A 20,458-nucleotide genomic window follows, 5' to 3' on the forward strand; every position below is an offset into this window, starting at 1 on the left:
ATTAGGGGAATCCAAAAACTGAACATCATGGTGTTTGTTGCCACCATTCTTGATCCTCAATATAAGTTGGAGTATGTGGAGTGGGGCCTTTCTCAATTGTTTTCTCCTCCTACATCTTCAATTTTGAGTAAAAAAGTGAAAGATGTTATTTTTGCTATTTTGATGAGTACAAAAATGGGGGTAGGCAATGGATCTGATGGTAAAACTTCTAAAATTGGCTCTAGTTCTTCTAGTGGTGTGGTAAAATATTGAGCAACCATCAATGAAGATAAGGATGCTTATGGTGGATAAATTCAAGAGGCATAGGTCAGAAAAAGAAGGTGGGGAAGGCAAGAATGATCTTGATAGGTATCTTTCTGAGGACGTTGAAGAGGCTAGTCATGAATTTGATATTTTAGGATGATGGAAGATAAATAATCCGAAATTTCCTATCTTTTCACAAGTAGCACGTGACGTTTTTGGCTGTCCCTATATCTATTGTTGCCTCCGAGTTTGCATTTAGTACAGGAGGTCGTGTTCTTGATTCTTTCAGGACATCGTTGACTCTCAAGATTGTGGAGGCTCTTATATTTTCTCAAGATTGGTTGCGGAATTCATCACTACCAATAAACTATGAAGAAAGCCTTAAGAAACTTGATAAACTTGAATAAGGTAAAAGATAATCTTACTGTTTATCTTTTTTACATTTCCTATTTGTTTTATTCTAATTACTGTTTTGTATTTATTTTCTCTAATTTATTAATTTTTTCCTTTTTAATTCAATTCAGAATTTGATAAACTTGGCCCAAATTCTTCTAGCATTGACACCGTTAATGATTTGTTGGTAAGATTATATATTCATTTCTTTTATGAACATTGATTATCAAATTAATTTTGTTTTCTTATAACTTTCATCTGTTTTATTTTATTAGGAAGAATGAGTGATGCTTGTATGGATATCGGAGAATTGAAGCCGCAATTTTGAATATTGAAGAATGTAGATGACTTTAATTCTCTCAAAGTTCTAAATATTGATTTTTTTTTATTTTTTTTTTTTTGGGTGAACAATTTTAATGTCTGTTGTTTGGTTTTTAAATTGGGGTATTTCTTATTTTCTTGTTTATTTTGAATGTTTGTTTATTTTGGGCAATTAGGAGGCAGAATGACTTTAACTACTAAAGTTCCCAAGAATTTTCTTGCTCGTTTTGTGCAATTAGAAATGAGGAGACTTAATTATTAAAATGCGATTGAGACATTTTGGTTAATTGATATGTAATTTCAACTATGATGATTTGCCGAAAGTGTTCGACAAAAAAAGCTAATAACTAGGAAAAAAAAAAAGAAAAGAATATATGTTTTCATATTTTTACATCAATTACTTTTTTAAAATTTTCCCGTAGGACTAGCAGGTAGCATGTTCTCAATTATTTTTCCATAATTCGTATGTTCTTAAAGTGTATAGTAAGTCCAATTCAATTAAAATTATGAAACATTATGAAAAATCAAGAGGTCCACTAGGTTCTCAACAACCATTGTACTAAAAAAAAAAAATCATTGTATATTAAGAAAATCGGTTAAAAGCCGAAAAACCGCAACCGAACCGCCAAAATTTTGGTTCTCCACATAATAGAAAATATGGTTCGGTTTTTGGTTTTCCCCATAACTGAATCGAAATGAACCAAGTTCACCCCTAAATGAAACAAAAGATCCGGAGCAGATTCTGAGTAGTTAAAACAAAGCACGCATAATATCTAGATAGAAAGCCTTTAGAGGCATCCTAATTTGCAGCAAGTTATTTGAATTTATCCTAAAAGCACAACCAACCAAATAAAAGCTTTGATTTTAGGGAGTGATTTTGGCCTTCCAAATAGTTTTGTAGAGTGGGAAGGAAAAGTTGGTTCTAACCAAGAATTCACCAAAAAAAAAATTACGAGAATAGACTAGACCCCTGATGGATCCAACAACCAAGATTGGCTACTAGGTTTCGAGGACACCTGACAATTATTCAATAGGACCAACAATGAAGACAACTCATTGGTTTCCCTATTGTTCAAGGATCCCCTAAAATGAAATTCCAAGAAGGTAAAGGACCATCCAAATCAACAAGGAAAGATGAAATGGAATCATTTTGTCCTGAGCTCAATCAAAATAGGTAAGGAAAAGAGGTGGATAAGACAATATTCCCCAACCAAAGGTCTTTTCCAAAGACAGATAATACACCCCTTACCCAACACAAATTTAGTATATGGAATAATGAGAGGGTAAATCTGAGAAATAGCTTTCCAAGGACTTTCCAAAGAACATCTAAAATCCAAATTGGCATCCTACCCATTCCCATCAAGTCCAAGCTTGCTTTTAATAACTTTATGCCACAAATAAAAATCCTCTAAAGGAACCGCCAAAGCCATTTGACCTAACGAGTCATGTCTTTAGACAAAAAATTTCCAAAACCCATATCACCCTCCTATTTAGACTCATATACGACCTCCCAACTCACCAAATGATCCCTAGAACCCCTTACTCCTAACCAAAGAAAATCTCTAATAATTCTCCTGATCTTGCTAACAACACGGTGGAACTCTAAAAATAAAAAGAAAAGACAATGTAATACCAAAAAGACAAGTCTGGATTAGAGTAATCCTACCTCCCAAGGAAAAGAAAGCTCCCTTCAACCCATCCACACGCTTGGACACTTTCTCAACTACTATGTCCCAAAAGCTAATGGACGTTCGATTACCCTCCAAAGGAACCCCTAGATAGGACAACGACCACTCCAACTCGACGCACCTTATCTCCAAAGATGACCCTCTAACACGCTCTGCAAGCACATTAATTGCCACGATACCACTCTTTCCCATATTAATCTTAAGCCTTGGAATCCTTTCAAAAATATAATGAAGTCCCAAAACATTCAAAAAAGAAGGCATGTGATCCTCCAAGAAAAAATATGGTATCGTCAACAAATTGAAGGATTGAGATCGTAATCTCCTCCCTCCCCACTTCCAAACATTTTACAAAACCTCTATCCCCCGCCCTATCAACCAACCTACTCAAAACATCCGCCACTAAAACAGACAAAAGCGGGAAATAGGATCGCCTTGTCTAATCCCCCTTGTGGCCCTAAACCAAGATTTAGGTTCGCCATTTCTCCAAACCCCTGCCCCATAAAAATCTTATTAGAAAGCTCCAAATTACTCTGTCATAAGCCTTTTCAAAATCAAGCTTAAAGATGAAGCCCTCCCTTGTCCCCCTCCTAATGTCCTCAGCAGCTTCATCCACAACCAAAATGGCATCCACAATTTGTCCCCACCCTCCCCCCCCCCCCCCCCCCCCCCCCCCCCCCCCCCCCCCCAAAAAAAAAAAAAAGCACTTTAATCCTTGGAAATAGTCTTGTGAAGCACCACTTAACCTATTAGCTAGTACTTTGGTGATTATTTTATAAGCACTGGATACTAAACTAATAAGCCTATAATAGTATAATCAAAAATCTTAATCAATCTACTTTTCTTCGGCACCGAAGTAGTGAAGATAGAATTCATACTCTTACTCCCCTCCATTTGGAAGCACTTAAAAGAAGTGCTTATAGCAGTTATCACTCAAAACATGCACTTTTACAAAATAATAATAATAATAATAATAATAATAATAATAATAATGGTGTTTGGTTGCATTATAACAAGAGTGCTTTCCCAAAACCACTTTTTTGATAACTTTTTAAGTGAATTTTGAGAAGTACTAAAAGACAACCTTTTGGCCACTTACAGGTGGTACTATTCATAGGCGGGGTTAGTTCTATAAAAAAAGAAATTTTTGTAGTTATTTTTCAATTTAAAAAATATATTAGAAGATAATAATATTTTATTTTATTATGTATTAAAACATATTAATTATTTATGAAACATAATTCAACTTCGGAATGAATAAGAAGAACCATCTACTAATTTAATTTAATGTTAAAAAATTTTAAATACTAATTATATGAATAATATTATTTTAGCATAAATTAATACGATAATCATATGTTATTGATATACATTAAGAACAAGATTATTGTTAATTAAAAAATAATATATTATATTATTCTCACTTAATAACAATATTTAAATGTTAGTTAAAAATAACAATTAAAATTAATGTGATAATTATTCGTTATAAATATACAATACTAGCATGATTATTGTTAGTTAAAAAATAATAATATTATATTATTTTAACCAGTAGAAAATAATTAAATTTGATCATAAAAATTAATATAATTATCAATTAAACTATAGAATATTAATATTTTTACCTAAAATATATTAAAAATAATCATATATTATTTTACTATGTATTATGACATATTAGTTATTAATAAAATATAATTCAATTTTGGAACAAAGAAGAACCATCTACTAATTTAAATTAACATTAAATAATTAATTTTTTTAATTCAATTAATAATATTATTTTTATCATAAATATGAGTCATATGTTATAAAGATACATTAATAACAAGATTATTTTTAATTAAAAATAATAATATAATATTATTTTGTTTAATAAAAAATTTAAATGTCAATTAAAAACACTTAAAATAATTATTACTAAAATTGTTAATTCAATAATATTAATTTTTAATTTAAATATATTTAAAATAATCATGTAGCACCCTGTAATAAAAGTTAGTATCTAAATACCATTTAATTTAAACATAACCAAACACCACTCATAACTTTCAGCATTTTGCTAGTTCAGCACTTTTTCTGAAACACACTTCTATATAAGTGGTTCCAAACGACCCCTCAACAGTTTTATTCCTTTCCATTCCAAAAACCATAGATCTAACTCCCTCTTCCTTAGAAGGTCTCTCTAACTATGCCATCTTGTCAACAAACAAAAGATCCCACTCCAACCCTTCCACCGTCGGTCTACTCTCATCCTCTTCAAAAAGATAGAAATCAGTGATCTCAGAGGCAATCCAGGTAGTATCTGAGACAATCACCCCCCTGAACACCTCCAACTCCCTAATTAAATTCTTTCTCAAGTTTCCATTGACTATCCTATGAAAACATCTAGAATTATAATCATCCTCTCTTACCCATTTAAAATTCATCTTCTGCCTCTAGCTTCTCATTTCCTTGAAAATAAAATCTTCCAACTTCAAAGAAACCCCACCTTCTAGCCTCCTCCGCCCTCGAAAGAATAATGCTTTCTTCCTTTCTATCTATCTCTTCCAATTCACCTAAAATGCTAGTCTTTTTAATCCTAATATCTCCGAACACCTCCTTATTCCATTCTTTTGGTTTTTCTTTCAAATTCTTCAGCTTCTTTATAAATCTAAACCCCTCCCCAACCCCTTTCCACAACCTCAGACCAAGAATCCCTCACCAAAATCTAAAAGAGCCATGATCCCACCACATATTTTTTAACCTAAAAGGAATGGGACCCCAAGGCTCTTTCCTTGATTCCAATAAGATGGGAAAAATGATCATAGGTGGGCCTAGATAACACAAGAGAGATTAGGGAACACGCCCTCCCACTCATTTGTACACAAGAACCTGTCAATTCTAATAGCCACCTCCCAAGGTCCCCCCACCGACCATGTAAAAATTAGCATTGCCCAACAAAAGGTCCCTCAAGCCACTCTCCCTAATAACCAAATCAAACTTCTGCATGGTGCCAGTAACCTTTCCACCCCCTCCCCTTCTTCTCCCACAAGAACCTCACCATATTAAAATCAGGACCATGATTCACCTATGAGAACAAAATATGGAGATAAAATAGAACTCATCCCAAGAACCCCTAAGAGTCGATCTAGAAGGGCCCATACACAAAGGAAACCCACCATTGACCCTTGTCTCTAACTTCTAGTAGGACAGAGAGAAAAAAATCTCACTACACTATCCATTCTGATAATAGAACAAGTATCTCACAACACAAGTATGACTCTCGCAGACCCCCAAGAGGGTACATAAACCCAAACCTTACTGCATTCTTCCCAAATCTCTCTCGCAGACCCCCAAGAGGGTACATAAACCCAAACCTTACTGCATTCTTCCCAAATCTCTCTAGCAAACTCCCCGTTGACTAAGTCAAGCTTAGTCTCCTGGATTAACACAATACTGGGACTCAGTAGAACTCCTAAGCGAAACCTCCTAACCATACTTATCTTCATAATATTATATAATATATTATACATGTCACATAAATTAAAAAATAATAATATTGATATTATGAAATCATTAAATATATTATATTAATATTCATTATTATAGGGATAATATAATAATATTATAACATGTCAAAAATAAAGGAATAATATTAAATAATTAAATACTATGATATAATTGTGGTATAATTACTGATTTATTATATTATTATTTATAATCTTAGAATAAAATAAAATATGAATTATTACTATTATTAATTATGAATAAATTAATTTATAATGATATAATATACAACAACAACAACAAGAAGCCTAAGTCCCACTAGTTGGGATCGGCTACATGAATCCTTTGCCACCAATTCACCCGACCAAGAGATTTTCCTCTATCAGATTAAGAGCTATTTAATCCTTCCTCACTACCTCTTTCCAAGTTATTTTAGGCATACCCCTAATATAATTCTATTATTAAACCATAATAATTATATAATATATAAAAGAAATATATAATACTATTGTATGATAAAATATAATTCCATGATTATTATTTTATATTAACTAATAATTATATTATAAGAATATAATATCTGGTATTACTATTAAAATTTAATAAATTACATATTAATAAAATAGAACAATTATAAAATACACAATAAAATGTAATATTAATAATATAATTAAAATAAAATATTATAATAACAAAAATTATTATAAAATATTATCCACAAAGTATAATCAAGCGCATGATTATAATGATATTATTATAAAAACTAATTATTATACAATTTAATATAATAATTATATATATTTATATATTATTATTTTGAATTTTAATTGAAAACGTTTTTATACTATATACTTGCATAATTTATAAATTACACTCATTCTAATTTTTATGTCCACATATACCAAACACTAATAAAATTCCAATTCCGATTCTACTTCAAACAAAACATGAAAGGCAAATCTAACACTCCATTTCCAATTCAAATTCAGATTCCAATTCCAATTATGAACCAAAGACCGCCTAAGAAGTAAGGACAAATGGGTGTTTGGTTCTAGATGTAAAACTCAGCCTCTGTTTAGAAGTTTAATAGGAGATGGAGCCAATACTTCTCTTTCTTATACTTGGCATCCTGGGCCTCTTATTGTGAATGGGAGAAACATCAATAAAGACCAGTTAGCCCTATTATTGTATTATTCATCTTATAGGCTAAGTAGAGTGTATGAGCCCAAAATCCTTATATTATATTATATATATATATATATATATAGGGTTTATTATTATTCCTGATGAGCAGGAAAAGAAAAAGAAAAATAGCAGTATGCTATTTTCTTCTATGAAAACCCCAAAGACCCGTTTCTCATTCCTAGAGCAAGAGAGAGCAAGCTTAAATCATGATTCTACAATTCTCTCTGTGTCTTTGAACTGAGGTTAGTAGAAAATCTGTGTTTTATTGAAAAGCTTTCTCAGTTTTCAATTCTGGATTGAAAGGATTGGAGTCATGGAAGTTCGATAGGATTTTTGGGATTGTGGATTTCTGAAGGATAAATTCTTTCTCCCTATCAAATTTATTGTTGTAAGATTGTTAATCATAATCTAAACAAGGCCTAACAATGGTTATTAAAGGAGAATAAGGGCAGGATCAATTAAAGCTAGAGAATGCAGAAAATTTGGTTGTTATTTGGGGTGTTGGGTGTCAATCACACATCTGATCTGACTTGTAATCTGGATCTGACAACTGAAACTTTGGCATGGTTATAACTGAGACTAATTTCATAACTGAGACTAATTTCTAATGCCACAAACAGCACCTAAATCTGATTTTTCTAAAATGAGTTATTGTTGGAGAACCACCAGAAAACTTTGTGTTTATATTGCTGGTGGGATTTTTATTTTAGTTTTTATAATTTTTTGTTAGTTTAGAAATTTAATTAATGTAGGCTTATATTTGTGTATTTTAACTTCTAAATACCTTGGGGTTATTTTGTAATTATTTTCTTTATTTGGGGCTATTTTGTAAATATTTTTTTAACTGTAATGTTAGTTGCATAAGTATTTCATTAGTAATGTATGGAACAGTTATCAGTTTTGAATTCCAAATTTCCATACTGTTTTCTCTCTTCCTCTCTCTCTCAGCCTCTCCCTCTCCTCTCTTTCTTCCTTCTTTCTTCCTCCTCTCTTCTTCTTCCTTCTTCCCTTCTTCTGCTCTTTCTCTGTTCTGCCTGACAGCCTCTTTTCATCTCCCGTCTCCTCTTTCTTCTTCGACTCTGTTCCCACTCATGGAGATAAAGCTATTACAACATTTTAGAACTCAAGGTTGTGTTATCTCTAACAAGGGGGGTTTGATGGAGAACTACCAATGGAGAACTTTAGATGTTTATATTGTAGCTAGGATATTAGTTTGGGGAAAAATCTGGTTATTTAGAAGTTAAGTTAATTTAGAATTATTTCGTATTTTTTTGTATTTTAATTACTTTGAGGTTATTTTGTAATTTCTTGTTTTACTTGGGTTATTTGCAAACATTTTTTTAGTTGTAATATTAGATGTACGAGTACTTTGGTTGTAATGTATGAAACAGTTATCAGATTTGAATTCCAGATATCCAGACTGTTTTCCCTCTCTCTATCTTGCAGTCTCTCCCTCTCCTCCCTTTCTTCCTCCCTCCTTCCTCCTTCCTCCTTCCTCCTTTTTTCTTCCCTTCTCCTATTGTTCTGTCTTTGTTCTGTTTTGTTCTCTGCTGTCTTAATTCTCTGTTCTGTCCAGCAGCCTCTTTTCTTCTCCCCTCTTCTCTTTTCCTCTTCTCCTCCTCTTCTTCTCTTCTTCATTTACTGGATAAGTACAACCAATCTATTCTAACTATCAAAATCTATCAAAATAGAAAATTTTTCATCAAATCAAAAGAAGATCTTTCCTTTAAGGCTCGGGGATAAAGATAATTTTTTTTTATTTATTGTGAAAAAAAAAATTATTTTAAATTAAAGTTAAATTAAGAAATGAAATAAATATATTATTAATAAATATATTATTAATGAAATAAATATATTATCTCTCCCATAATTCTCTCTCTCTCTCTCCCTCTCTCTCCAATTTTCTACCTGAATCTCTCTCTCTCTCTCTGTTTCCAATTTTCTACCTGAACTACATCGGTTATGCCTAAATATTTGTGTGGTGCGCAAGCTGCCTGACAGCCTCGCCAGTGGCGGTTTCAAGATACGTTAAAAAATTCTGTACTGATTAACGGGATGCGACATATATGGTAGGAAAGATGGTAAGTATTGTTTCTAATGCAACAAAGAGATTATAATTTCAGGTTTTTTAGGCTGTGTTAAGACTGTTTTACCTAAGTGTGCACGGTTCAGCAGATTCCTGCCTAAACCTTAGATCCAAGCCCAATTTTATCTAACACTCTTGTTTAGGTTTCTAAGCAGGTTTATTGGACGATTCTGGTTATTTGGAGCTAGGGAGATAAGTAGAATCTTACACACACTATTTAATTTGAAAACAAAAAAAAAAAAAATTTAATGACATTCAACATGTTTCGACAAGGATGGTTTCTTTTGCATAAAAATTTCGATGAGGAATTTCTTTATGAAACTTATCGTGAATGATAATTATTTATCTACTAAAACAGGGTCAGGCACATGATATTCATAAATGAATCTTTCAATTTATCTATACTCAAGTCATAAAAATTTTTTTATGAGAATGTTTGCAAATAAATGTTTATGAAGTTCACCTGTTTTAGGAATTTGTGTATGAACTACCAAGTGTTCTCTCTATAAAACTCTCAAATAGCTATGAACGAATTAATGGTCCCTAGTTTGGTCTTTCACAAAATGGATGGGATGCTTTTGCAAGAATTAACATCACTTATTCAAGTCCATGGAAATTTGTGTCTCAAATTATCAGTCTTCCTCTCCTAACATTCATTATATTGTAGGTAATGGAGAGAGAATCTGTTTCTAGGAGGACGATTGGATTGAGATGTGCCCTTGTCCATTGGTTTCCCTCACTTGTTTCATCTTTCTAATCTTCATTAGTTTCCTATTGCAATCTTTCTCATTTCCAAAGAGGGGGGGCTCTCATGGGATTTTCACATTGGGAGAAACCTCAATGATAGAGAAACTAACGAGCTTGGTTCTTTGACTATTGTACTGGACTCCTTTCACGTCCAAGTGGGGAGTGATATATGTGTTTGGAATCTTGATTCCTTCAGGGATTTCTCATGCAAATTTTTTTCTCTCATGTAATCCATGACCCTAATATCAAATCTTTTGGCCTCTATTCTCTAGTTTGGAAAGCTAATGTTCCTTCAAAGATCAAGGCCTTTTCTTAAACTGCTACTTGAGAGAATAAATACTGAATCAATACTAATGATCTACTTCAAAAGTGAAGACCCAACAAGGCCTTATCTCCCAATATTGTTTTCTCTGCTACAGGAACGGGGACGCCTGCTCTCATTTGTTTCTAAATTGTCCCTTCACCTGGGGACTTTGGAATAATTTGGGATATTTGAGGAAAATTGGGTTTGCCCAGCTTCTTTGGATTGCTTTCGCACTACTACATTTGGAGGTTTTGGTAAGAGAAAGGAGAGGAAAGTTTTATGGAGGTGTACCGTCTTGGCTCTTATTTGGTGCATTTAGATGGAAAGAAATGCCAGAAGTTTTGAAGGGAGTGCCACTTCCAATAGGATGCTTTGAAGCAGAGTGGCCTTCTTGGTCTCTTTGGTGTTCGGCTAGTGGATTCTTCCGACATGTTTCTTTGGAAGATGTGCAGCAGGATTCTATTGCCTTCAATTGCTGTTTCTACCTTCCGTATTTACTTCTTGTTTAGTTGCTTCCTCATTGTGAAGGAAGGATATCTTGTCCTCCCTATTTTTTATTTTTTTCATTTTCTGTTTTCTTAATTGTATTCCATCTCTCTTTCTTTAATATAGTTCTTTGTTTATCCAAAAATAAATAAAAAATTATTGATCCCTAGTGAGCGGGATAATCAACACCTAAAACTAGATCTGAGAGTGTATAAAATTGGTACACGAATCATGAAATTGTCAATATGGCCTATGTCACTGGTATAAAAAATGTATATATCATGGTTTTTATCTGTGGTTAAGAATTGAGAAGGATTAAGAAAGGAAAGAAAAAAAGGGAAGAATGTTTAAAAGTTTGATTATGAATTGATTAAAGAGATTTACACATACTCTTTGATTTATGAATTTGTCTGCATTGGATATCTAGTGTTAGAATTCATAACTATGGATATGAGTACAATATATAATATATGAAACTGTGCTTGATCCAGTAGTGTGCATGAGGTTGTACTTTCTAAGCATTTGTACCTATGCCCCCTTCTCCCCACACATGTTTGAAGCAATGAAAGGAACGTGTGTGACTTGCAATCTTGTCAATATATGTCACGATAGAGATACTTATAATTGGATTGGAAGTTCTTGTTTAATTCTAGTTATCTTAGGGTTCTTGTTAAACTGGTTTGAGATGACACAAATTTATTTTTGATTTTGAGGACTTGTATTTAAAGTCTTTGAAGTTTAGTATCTAAGATTTTATTTAAGGATTGATTGACCCCATATGGTATATTTATTGAAATATCTTGGAGATTGCTATTTATGAAGATGTGGAAAATCGTTATTGCGATGCAATGATGGCTTCCTGTTACTTAGAGGTTGTTTTCTAGATGATGTGGGCATGCATGTCCCAAACATGGGGCATGAAATACTACATGACAGTGTTCCAAGAATATGGATTATATCAAGCCCAATATACTAGAAAATGCATCATCTGTAATTACATGCAAGAGATGCAAGAATTCATGCTTTTCACGGTCTTAGTTTGAAGGCTACTCAGTTCTCAGGAGAAATGACAATCTATGAGCAAATGAACTTAGAAGGAACGAGTATCGGGTTCTAGATTTAAAGCCCAACATCTGTTCAGAAGTTTGACAGGAGATGAAGCTAGCACTTCTCTCTCTTTTTTTAGACTGGGCATCCTAGGCCTCTTATTGTGAAATATTGGGGAAACATCAATAAGGATTTCTCTTAGCCTTTGAGTGCTAAAATCAGTAATATAATTAGAAACGGTAGTTGGCATCGGCCCAGAAGAATATATGATTCTGTCTCTGAAATCAAATATACACTGAACTTCAATCCTTGTCCCCACAAAAGAGATAGTCCCGTTCTTGCTACTAATCTCTCCAACTCCATAAATTTGCATAAGGCTTAGGATCTTGTTGAGGTCAAAAGCCAACAGGTTCCTTGGGCAGGTTTATTTGGTTTAATGGTCATGTTGCAAGGCATGCCTTTATTTCCTAATTGGCAACTTGGAATAGATTCAAGACCTTGCATAGAATCTCAAGATGGGAAAGTTTTGCTTCTCCTTTATTTTGTTTCTGCTATAATGATCCTGAATATAGGGACCATCTCTTTTTTGAGATCAGCTTCACCAGCACAGTTTACAAAAAACAAATCGACCATCTTGCAGTTACTTCTCCTATTCCCTATTGAGATGAAGAAATTGGAAGGCTCAAAGGCCAAGACAGGACCTGCTACCGACATTAGCAAATTTACCTTTGCAGCCTACATCTACAATATTTGGAGAGCTAGAAAAAAGATGATTTTTGAAAGCTTCCCCACTCGCATTAAGATGTTGGCGACCAGCATAGGTAAGGACATCAAATGTTTCATCACTGGGACTAGAAGTTTCAGAAGATGAGCTGTGCAGTTTTTTTCTGTCTTCCTTCTGCCGCTAGATCTTTTGTTGTAGTTTGGTTATTACTCTTGTGAATTGTGATCTGCTGTTCCCTCTTCGGCTAGTTTTCCTTTGTTGTTCCTTTTTCCTGCTTGCTATTTTTCTGCTTCTCTAATGGTTTGTTGTTGTTGATCCCCAATGCTTAATATATTTTGTTCGCCTGGGTGAGCATCTAGAGGGAGGGTGAATAGACGTCTTTCACAGATATAAAACTTTTTCTACAATCACAAAAATAACTTGACAAGATGCAAGAGTATTATATCACAATTTATATTTAAAGCAAATAATAACAAGCAAACAATATAAAAGAGGAAGGATAAGAAAAACTTAACACGGTGATATTAACGTGATTCGGCACCAAGCCTACGTCCATGCCTTAAGACCAACTCAAGAATTCCCCAAATCCACTAAGCAATCCTCCTTCACCGGCGGAAAAGCCTTCACAATCCAGCTGCTCTCACCAAGAGCTACAACAAGGTGCTCACCAAGAGTCACCTCACAAAGGCTCACAAAGAATCCTTCAACACAATGAATCAAAACAATACAATAAAACTTCAATTGCTGCTTTTTGAGCTGATATTACAAGTCAAAACCTCACACTACTCTCTTTGTGAATGATATCTAAGACAAGAGTAAAGAGCAAGAGAGTATGAGCAAGAATAAAAACACTAGAAATGAATGCACACGACTCATATTTAAAGGACAAAGGGACGAGCAACGCGCTGGAAAGTCGTTGGGCATTAATGGAGATAAGACAATTTGAAAACTAGCCGTTAATACGCATTAAATGCTGCCAGCAGCACGACATTCGTCGACGATTTCATTGCCTTTGTCGACGATTCTTACACATGCCTTCGTCGACGATCCTTCTCTACTAAATTCAGATAGGTCTCATTTTCTTTTCGTTGACGAGTCCCCTGTGTACGTCGACGAGCCACCACTGTTCCTTCGTCACTAAATCCTCTATATTTGTCGACGAACCCGCTTTGAGATTTTAGGTGGTCTCGGTATCTTTAAGTCGACAATTCCCCTATGTACGTCAATGAATCACTTCATTCGTTCGTCGACAAATCCCCTGTATTCGTCGACGAGCTCCCTTGTTTTACTTATATAAGAACCTACATGAATGTGGACAAGTTCAAAGTTGGTTTTCGTTCAAGTAAAAGTTTCATCTTGTCCAGAATTAATTTTTACCAATTTCATGATGTCTTGGTTTGATAAAATACGTTTGAAAGCATTTAACATCTTATGCAATTTAAGTGACTTGACATGCATGTGTGAACTCGGAATCATGTTCTAACCTATTATGAACTATATGCATGTGTGATTTGCTCGTCTCTTGCAACATACTCTTGAACATACCATCTGCATAGGAGTTACAATATCAATCTTACACACACAACCCAACACATACATGCAATGTAAAAATTATAAGTGCTTTGCTTGAGTGGTTGAGTTCCGGATGTGTCATATGTTGGACTTTGTTGATGGTCATTTGCTCTTTGCTTGTTTGATACATGTTTGACCCTTATGCTTGCCTTGGAGTTTTCCTGTATATCTAAATTGAGCTTGAGGAAAAATGTTAGCATACTTTAAGAACTACTAATGGGTTGTTGTCATCAAAACAAGGTGGAATGAAAACCTTTAGCCACTAGGGCTAACATTCTCCCCCTTTTTGATGATGGCAAACCATTGGTGTTCTTTTGAAAAATATTTCTTAAAAATACTCCCCCTCAAAATATGCATACATGTTTAAAAGTTTTTAAGATTTTCTCCCCCCTAATGTATGTACTTTAGGACCCTTTTTATGTTTGGAAAATCAATAGAAATTTTGGCAACATGCCGACTGTAAAAAGAACATTTTTCCATATTTTAAAACTTGAACCAATTCAATATTTCGTTCAACATAAGCAGTTACGCAAGCAGTTCAATAGTTCCACAAACAGTTCAGTATTTTACAATAGTCTATTCAATCACAGGCAGTTCAGTATTTTATTAGAAGCATCAATAAAGCATTCAATCACAATCAGTTCAGAATTAGTCCATTCATGATTGTTTGTCATTACAAAAGTAAGGTATATAAAGGGTACAAGGTAATTTGCATCAAGACACCAAAATTGATGCAAACTAAGCAATATGCTTAACAAAAGATCATCTAAAGACAAACAAGACCATCAATCATCCTATTGTCCTCACGAGCATCCATATACATCTCCCCCTTTGCCATTATCAAAAACAGGGGGGTTTCTACCCAAAAGCTACTACTGTGGGCGATCCAATTTGGCTAAGATGGCAACTAGAGCAACGTCTATGGAGTCAAAGCGGGCACGATTTTGATTATCCTGTTGCGGCATGGCCGCATCAAGAGAGTCGAAACGGGCACGATTGTATTGATCCGATTGTGCCACGGCGAACTGTATGCCATCCAAGCTTTCTAGGACGGGATCAACTGAAGGTTCCTCGGCCTCCTCATCCTCTTCCATGGCAGCTTGCACCTCGTCCACTAGTGTCCTGCCCAATTCATTGGCTTTCACCCAAGTATTGGTGTCCTCATTCTTCTCAAAATGCATCCTACGAAGAGTAGCCTTAGTGTACGTATCTTCCGGAGAGGGTCCAATACTAGGCATGTCAGCGCGGATAAGACCGAAATGATCAAAGAATGTAGTGAGCAAGCGGTTGTACGGCAGACACCCCCATTGTTTTTTCAAATTTTCTTCCATATGCTGAATAATAACTGTTGGCAAGTATTGTCTATGGAATGGCAAAGGGATTTACTTGCCAACAGTTATTATTCAGCATATGGAGGAAAATTTGAAAAGACAACGGGGGTGTCTGCCGTACGGCTACTTGCTCACTACATTCTTTGATCACTTCGGTCTTATTCGCGCTGCCATGCCTAGTATTGGACCCTTTCCGAAAGATACGTACACTGAGGCTACTCTTCGTTCATTTTGAGAAGAACGAGGACATCAATACCTGGGTGAAAGCCAATGAATTGGGCAGGGCACCAGTGGACAAGGTGCAAGCTGCCATGGAAGCTGAAGAACCTTCAGTTGATCCCATCGTGGCACAATCAGATCAACGCAACTGTGCCCGTTTTGACTCTCTTGATGCGGCCATGCCACAGCAGGATAATCAAAATCGTGCCCACTTTGACTCCATAGACGCTGCTCTAGCCGCCATCTTAGCCAAATTGGATCGCCCACGGTAGTAGCTTTTGGGTAGAAACCCTCTTGTTTTTTATAATGGCAAAGGGGGAGGAGATGTATATGGATGTATATGGATGCTAGTGAGGATAGTAGGATGATCGATGGTCCTGTTTGTCTTTAGATGATCTTTTGTTAAGCATATTGCTGAGTTTGCATCAATTTTGGTGTCTTGATGCAAATTACCTTGCACCCTTTATTTACCTTACTTTTGTAATGACAAACAATCATATGAATGGACTAATTCTGAACTGATTGTGATTGAATGTTTTACTGATGCTTCTAATGACATACTTAACTGCCTATGATTGAATGGATTATTGTAAAATATTGAACTGTTTGTGGAACTATTGAACTGCTTGCGTTAAATGAAATATTAATACTGAACTGTTTGTGGAACTACTGAACTGCTTGCGTAACTGCTTGCGTTGAATGAAATATTGAATTGGTTCAGGTTTAAAAATATGGAAAAATGTTCTTCTTGCAGACGGCATGCTGCCAAAATTTCTATTAGTTTTCCAAACATAAAAAGGATCCTAAAGTACATACATTAAGGGGGAGAAAATGTTAAAACCTTTTAAACTCAAAAAGGGGGAGAATGTTAGCCCTAATGGCTAAGGGTCTTCATTCCAACTTGTTTTGATAACAAAACTCATTAGTAGTTCTTAAAGTATACTAACATTTTTCCTCAAGCTCAATTCAGATATACAAGAAAACTCCAAGGCAAGCATAAGGGTCAAACATGTATCGAACAAACAAAGAGCAAATGACCATCAACAAAGTCCAACATATGGCACATCCGGAACTCAACCACTCAAACAAAGCACTTATGATTTTTACATTGCATATATGTGTTGGGTTGTGTGTGTAAGATTGATATTGTAACTCCTGTGCATATGGTATGTTCAAGAGTATCTTGCGTGAGACGAGCAAATCACGCATGCATATAGTTCATAATAGGTTAGAACATGATTCCGAGTTCACACATGCATATCAAGTCACTTAAACTGCATAAGATGTCAAAATGGATTTCAAACGTATTTTATCAAACCAAGACATCTTGAAATTGGTAAAAATTAATTCTGGACAAGATGGAACTTGTACTTGAGCGAAAACCAACTTTGAACTTGTCCATATTCATGTAGGTTCTTATATAAGTAAAACAAAGGGACTCGTCGACGAATACAGGGGATTCGTCGACGAACGAATAAAGTGATTCGTCGACATACACAGGGGAATCGTCGACGAAAAGATACCGAGACCACCTAAAATCTCAGAGCGGGTTCGTCGACCAATACAGGGGATTCAGTGACGAAGGAACAGTGGTGGCTTGTCGATGTACACAGAGGACTCATCGATGAAAATAAACCGAGACCTATCTGAATTCAGTAAAGAAGGATCGTCGACGAACACAGGGTTTCGTCAACAAAGGCATGTGTAAGAATCATTGACGAATGCATGTGTAAGAATCGTCGATGAAGGCATGAAATCGTCGACGAATGTCGGGCTGCTAGCAGCATTTAATGCATATTAATAGCTAGTTTTCAAATTGTCTTATCTCCATTAATGTCCAACGGCTCTCCAGCGCGTTGCTCGTCCCTTTGCCCTTTAATATGAGTCTTGTCAATTCATTTCTATCTAGTTGAGTACTTTGTGGTTAAGCACATTGAATGAGCATTCATTTCCAGGGTTTTCATTTTTACTCATACTCTCTTGCTCTTTACTCGTCTTACATACCATTCACAAAGAGAATAGTGCGAGGTTTTGACTTGTAATATCAGCTCAAAAAGGAGCAATTGAAGTTGTATCTTATTGTTTCGATTCATTGTGTTGAAGGGTTCTTTGTGAGCCTTTGTGAGGTAACTCTTGGTGAGCACCTTGTTGTAGCTCTTGGTGAGCACCTTGTTGTAGCTCTTGGTGAGCAGCTGGATTGTAAAGACTTCTCTTCTGGTGAAGGAGGATTGCTTAGTGGATTTGGGGAATCCTTGAGTTGGTCTCAAGGTGTGGACGTAGGCTTGGTGCCAAACCACGTTAATATCATCATGTTAATCTTTTCTTATCCTTCCTCTTTCATATTGTTTGTTTGTTATTATTTGCCTTAAATATAAATTGTGATATAATACTCTTACATCTTGTCAAGTTATTTTTGTGATTGTAGAAAAAGTTTTATATCCGCGAAAGACGTTTATTCACCACCCCTCTTTTTACCTGGGCCAACATATTTTGCTTACCTTCTTCTTAAAAAAAATTGTTTGCTTCTGTTGATCCGCGTGCAAAAAATATTCTACTTACCTTCTTCTAAGGGAGGAAAAAACAGAACTTTAGGAGAAAAAACAAAAACTCACACAACATCAGGTAACAAACCCTTTCAAGCTAGGGAAAGTGAAAAGAGAAGATAAATGAAACAAAATATCAACCTTCGATAAGCTAGCATTTACAAATAAACTATGCTAAAGGTACACAAGCATGGGAATTGGACGTGCTTGTCTCAAGGACAAAGGGGACAGGAAAATCATCAGTCTATTTTTTCATCCTGAATACCCCCAACTAATGTGTCAATTTGGCAAAGCCTCCTAATATAAGTAATCACTATATTTGGCAGGAAAGAGCTGAAAGATGCAGGAAAGACTTAGCTTACATTTGGTTCACTGGAATGTCTATTCCTAGAAATAGGGTGGTTGCAATAGAAGAATTTGATAATTTACACAAAAGAAAAATACCATCACCATAAAGCAAATAAGAATGCAGACTTTTTTTCTTGAGTTCATGACATGGAACAAACAAGGAATAACTATTCCAAAATTTTACCATAGGAATTTATATTCCCATCCTATTCCATGTTGGATAGAACAAAACAAAATTTTGCATGGATAACTTCCTTTAAAATTGCTAATCGCTATATAATTTTTATTTATTACACTTCTGTTGTTGTCCAATCTATTCAGATATTCCGCAAACCAAACTGAACATTAGTCCCAAATTCCTCTCGCCATTTTTTCAATTTGAAGAGAGAAGATTTTGAACGCTATCTTTACATGTTTGAAAAGAAAGACGGTCCCAACCACTTTGTTCCTTTTTGCAAAGGAGGGCTCCTATCCTAATTGCAAAATCATGGATTTTGTTTACAACAATTTATTAGGAAAGGAGAGTTCATTTTATGTAATTGCAACAACATTGCAAAATTTCTTGGTGATTCTTCCTTTAATTTTTGTGCGTATTTTTAGACTCTGTTAGCGTATAAACTTCCAACGGATCGAAAGTTAAGGACCAAACCCATAGAACTGTTCTGAAAAGTGAAAACAAGAAAACTAACAACACAGATAGACGAAATCTGATAAATCGCATGATCGCGCGAACATTACGACCAGTATGGAAGGAACCGGACGAACGGACGACTGAAAATAAAAGCAAATAGTACGTATAATACATAGTATCATTCAAGCATGCTCTATTCAAAACCCTAAGCGATGAGATGAGGGGTAAAAAATTTAAAGAAAGGGAGAGGAAACCTTGAGGAAGGGATCGACTGATGCCAACGCAAAGAGGGTTACGAGAATTGGATTTGAGAACGGATGAGTAGTAGAGGCATCCCTTGCATGATTTGCCCTTTGAGCCTCTTCGTTGGGTTTCGTTCAGGTTCTTGTGTGCCCCCTCACCTCCCACCTCCTCCTCCTCCGCCATAGCTGGTCCCCTCTCTCTCTCTCTCCCCCTCCCTCTCGCTCGCTCGCTCGTATTAGGCTTTGTAGCCTACAATTCGCATCAATACTGTTCCCGCGGTGACTACAGCCCTACGGGGTGCGCACCGTGCGGTTCGGTCAGCAAGACACTTCTATCCTGACCGTGGGAGTTTTTTCCCGTTTTATTATTAAATATAAATAAAATATAAAGTAACACTTTGACTGGAAAAAATTTTTTCAAAATAATACTCACGTAATCTCGCAGCTTCTCGCAGCTTCATGCCGCGAAATTTAAAGTGATGGGTCACTCTACCTTCGACGCGTGACGACACTGGACCAAATCTCGCAGCTTGGAGCTGCGAGATTTCATGAGAGCATCCAGCTAGAACGTGACGCGTGGCAGAAATCTCGCAAGACTAAGTTACGAGATTTACCCCTGAAATCCATTCGCGTTGTGACACGTAGTAAATCTCGCAGGACCAAGCTGCGAGATTTTCTCCGTCTGCTCATAATAAAAAATAATTGCTAAAGTAATATATATAAAAACTCAACCCGAGTTTTATTAGTAATAATGATACAATTTTTTTAAGAAATACTGTATAATATATATAATTTTTTTTTTAATTTCTCAATATAATATATGAATTAATTTAAGGTATTCTTTAAAAATTAATGGGTG

At 35.2% G+C, this 20,458-nt stretch overlaps 1 protein-coding gene across 1 annotated transcript in view; it reads right to left on the minus strand.

Moving 5' to 3' along the window:
* Window positions 1-19,947, minus strand: part of LOC131157654 (uncharacterized) — a 31,571-nt gene extending 11,624 nt beyond the window's left edge. The window contains exon 1 of the mRNA XM_058111970.1: window positions 19,612-19,947. Within this exon, the coding sequence (XP_057967953.1) occupies window positions 19,612-19,783 (172 nt within the window). The 5' untranslated portion in view covers window positions 19,784-19,947. The remainder of the gene's footprint in view (window positions 1-19,611) is intronic.
* Window positions 19,948-20,458: the final 511 nt, after the last annotated feature.

The sequence above is a fragment of the Malania oleifera genome, chromosome 1, assembly GCF_029873635.1.
Source record: "Malania oleifera isolate guangnan ecotype guangnan chromosome 1, ASM2987363v1, whole genome shotgun sequence".
Classification (NCBI taxonomy): Eukaryota; Viridiplantae; Streptophyta; class Magnoliopsida; order Santalales; family Ximeniaceae; genus Malania; species Malania oleifera.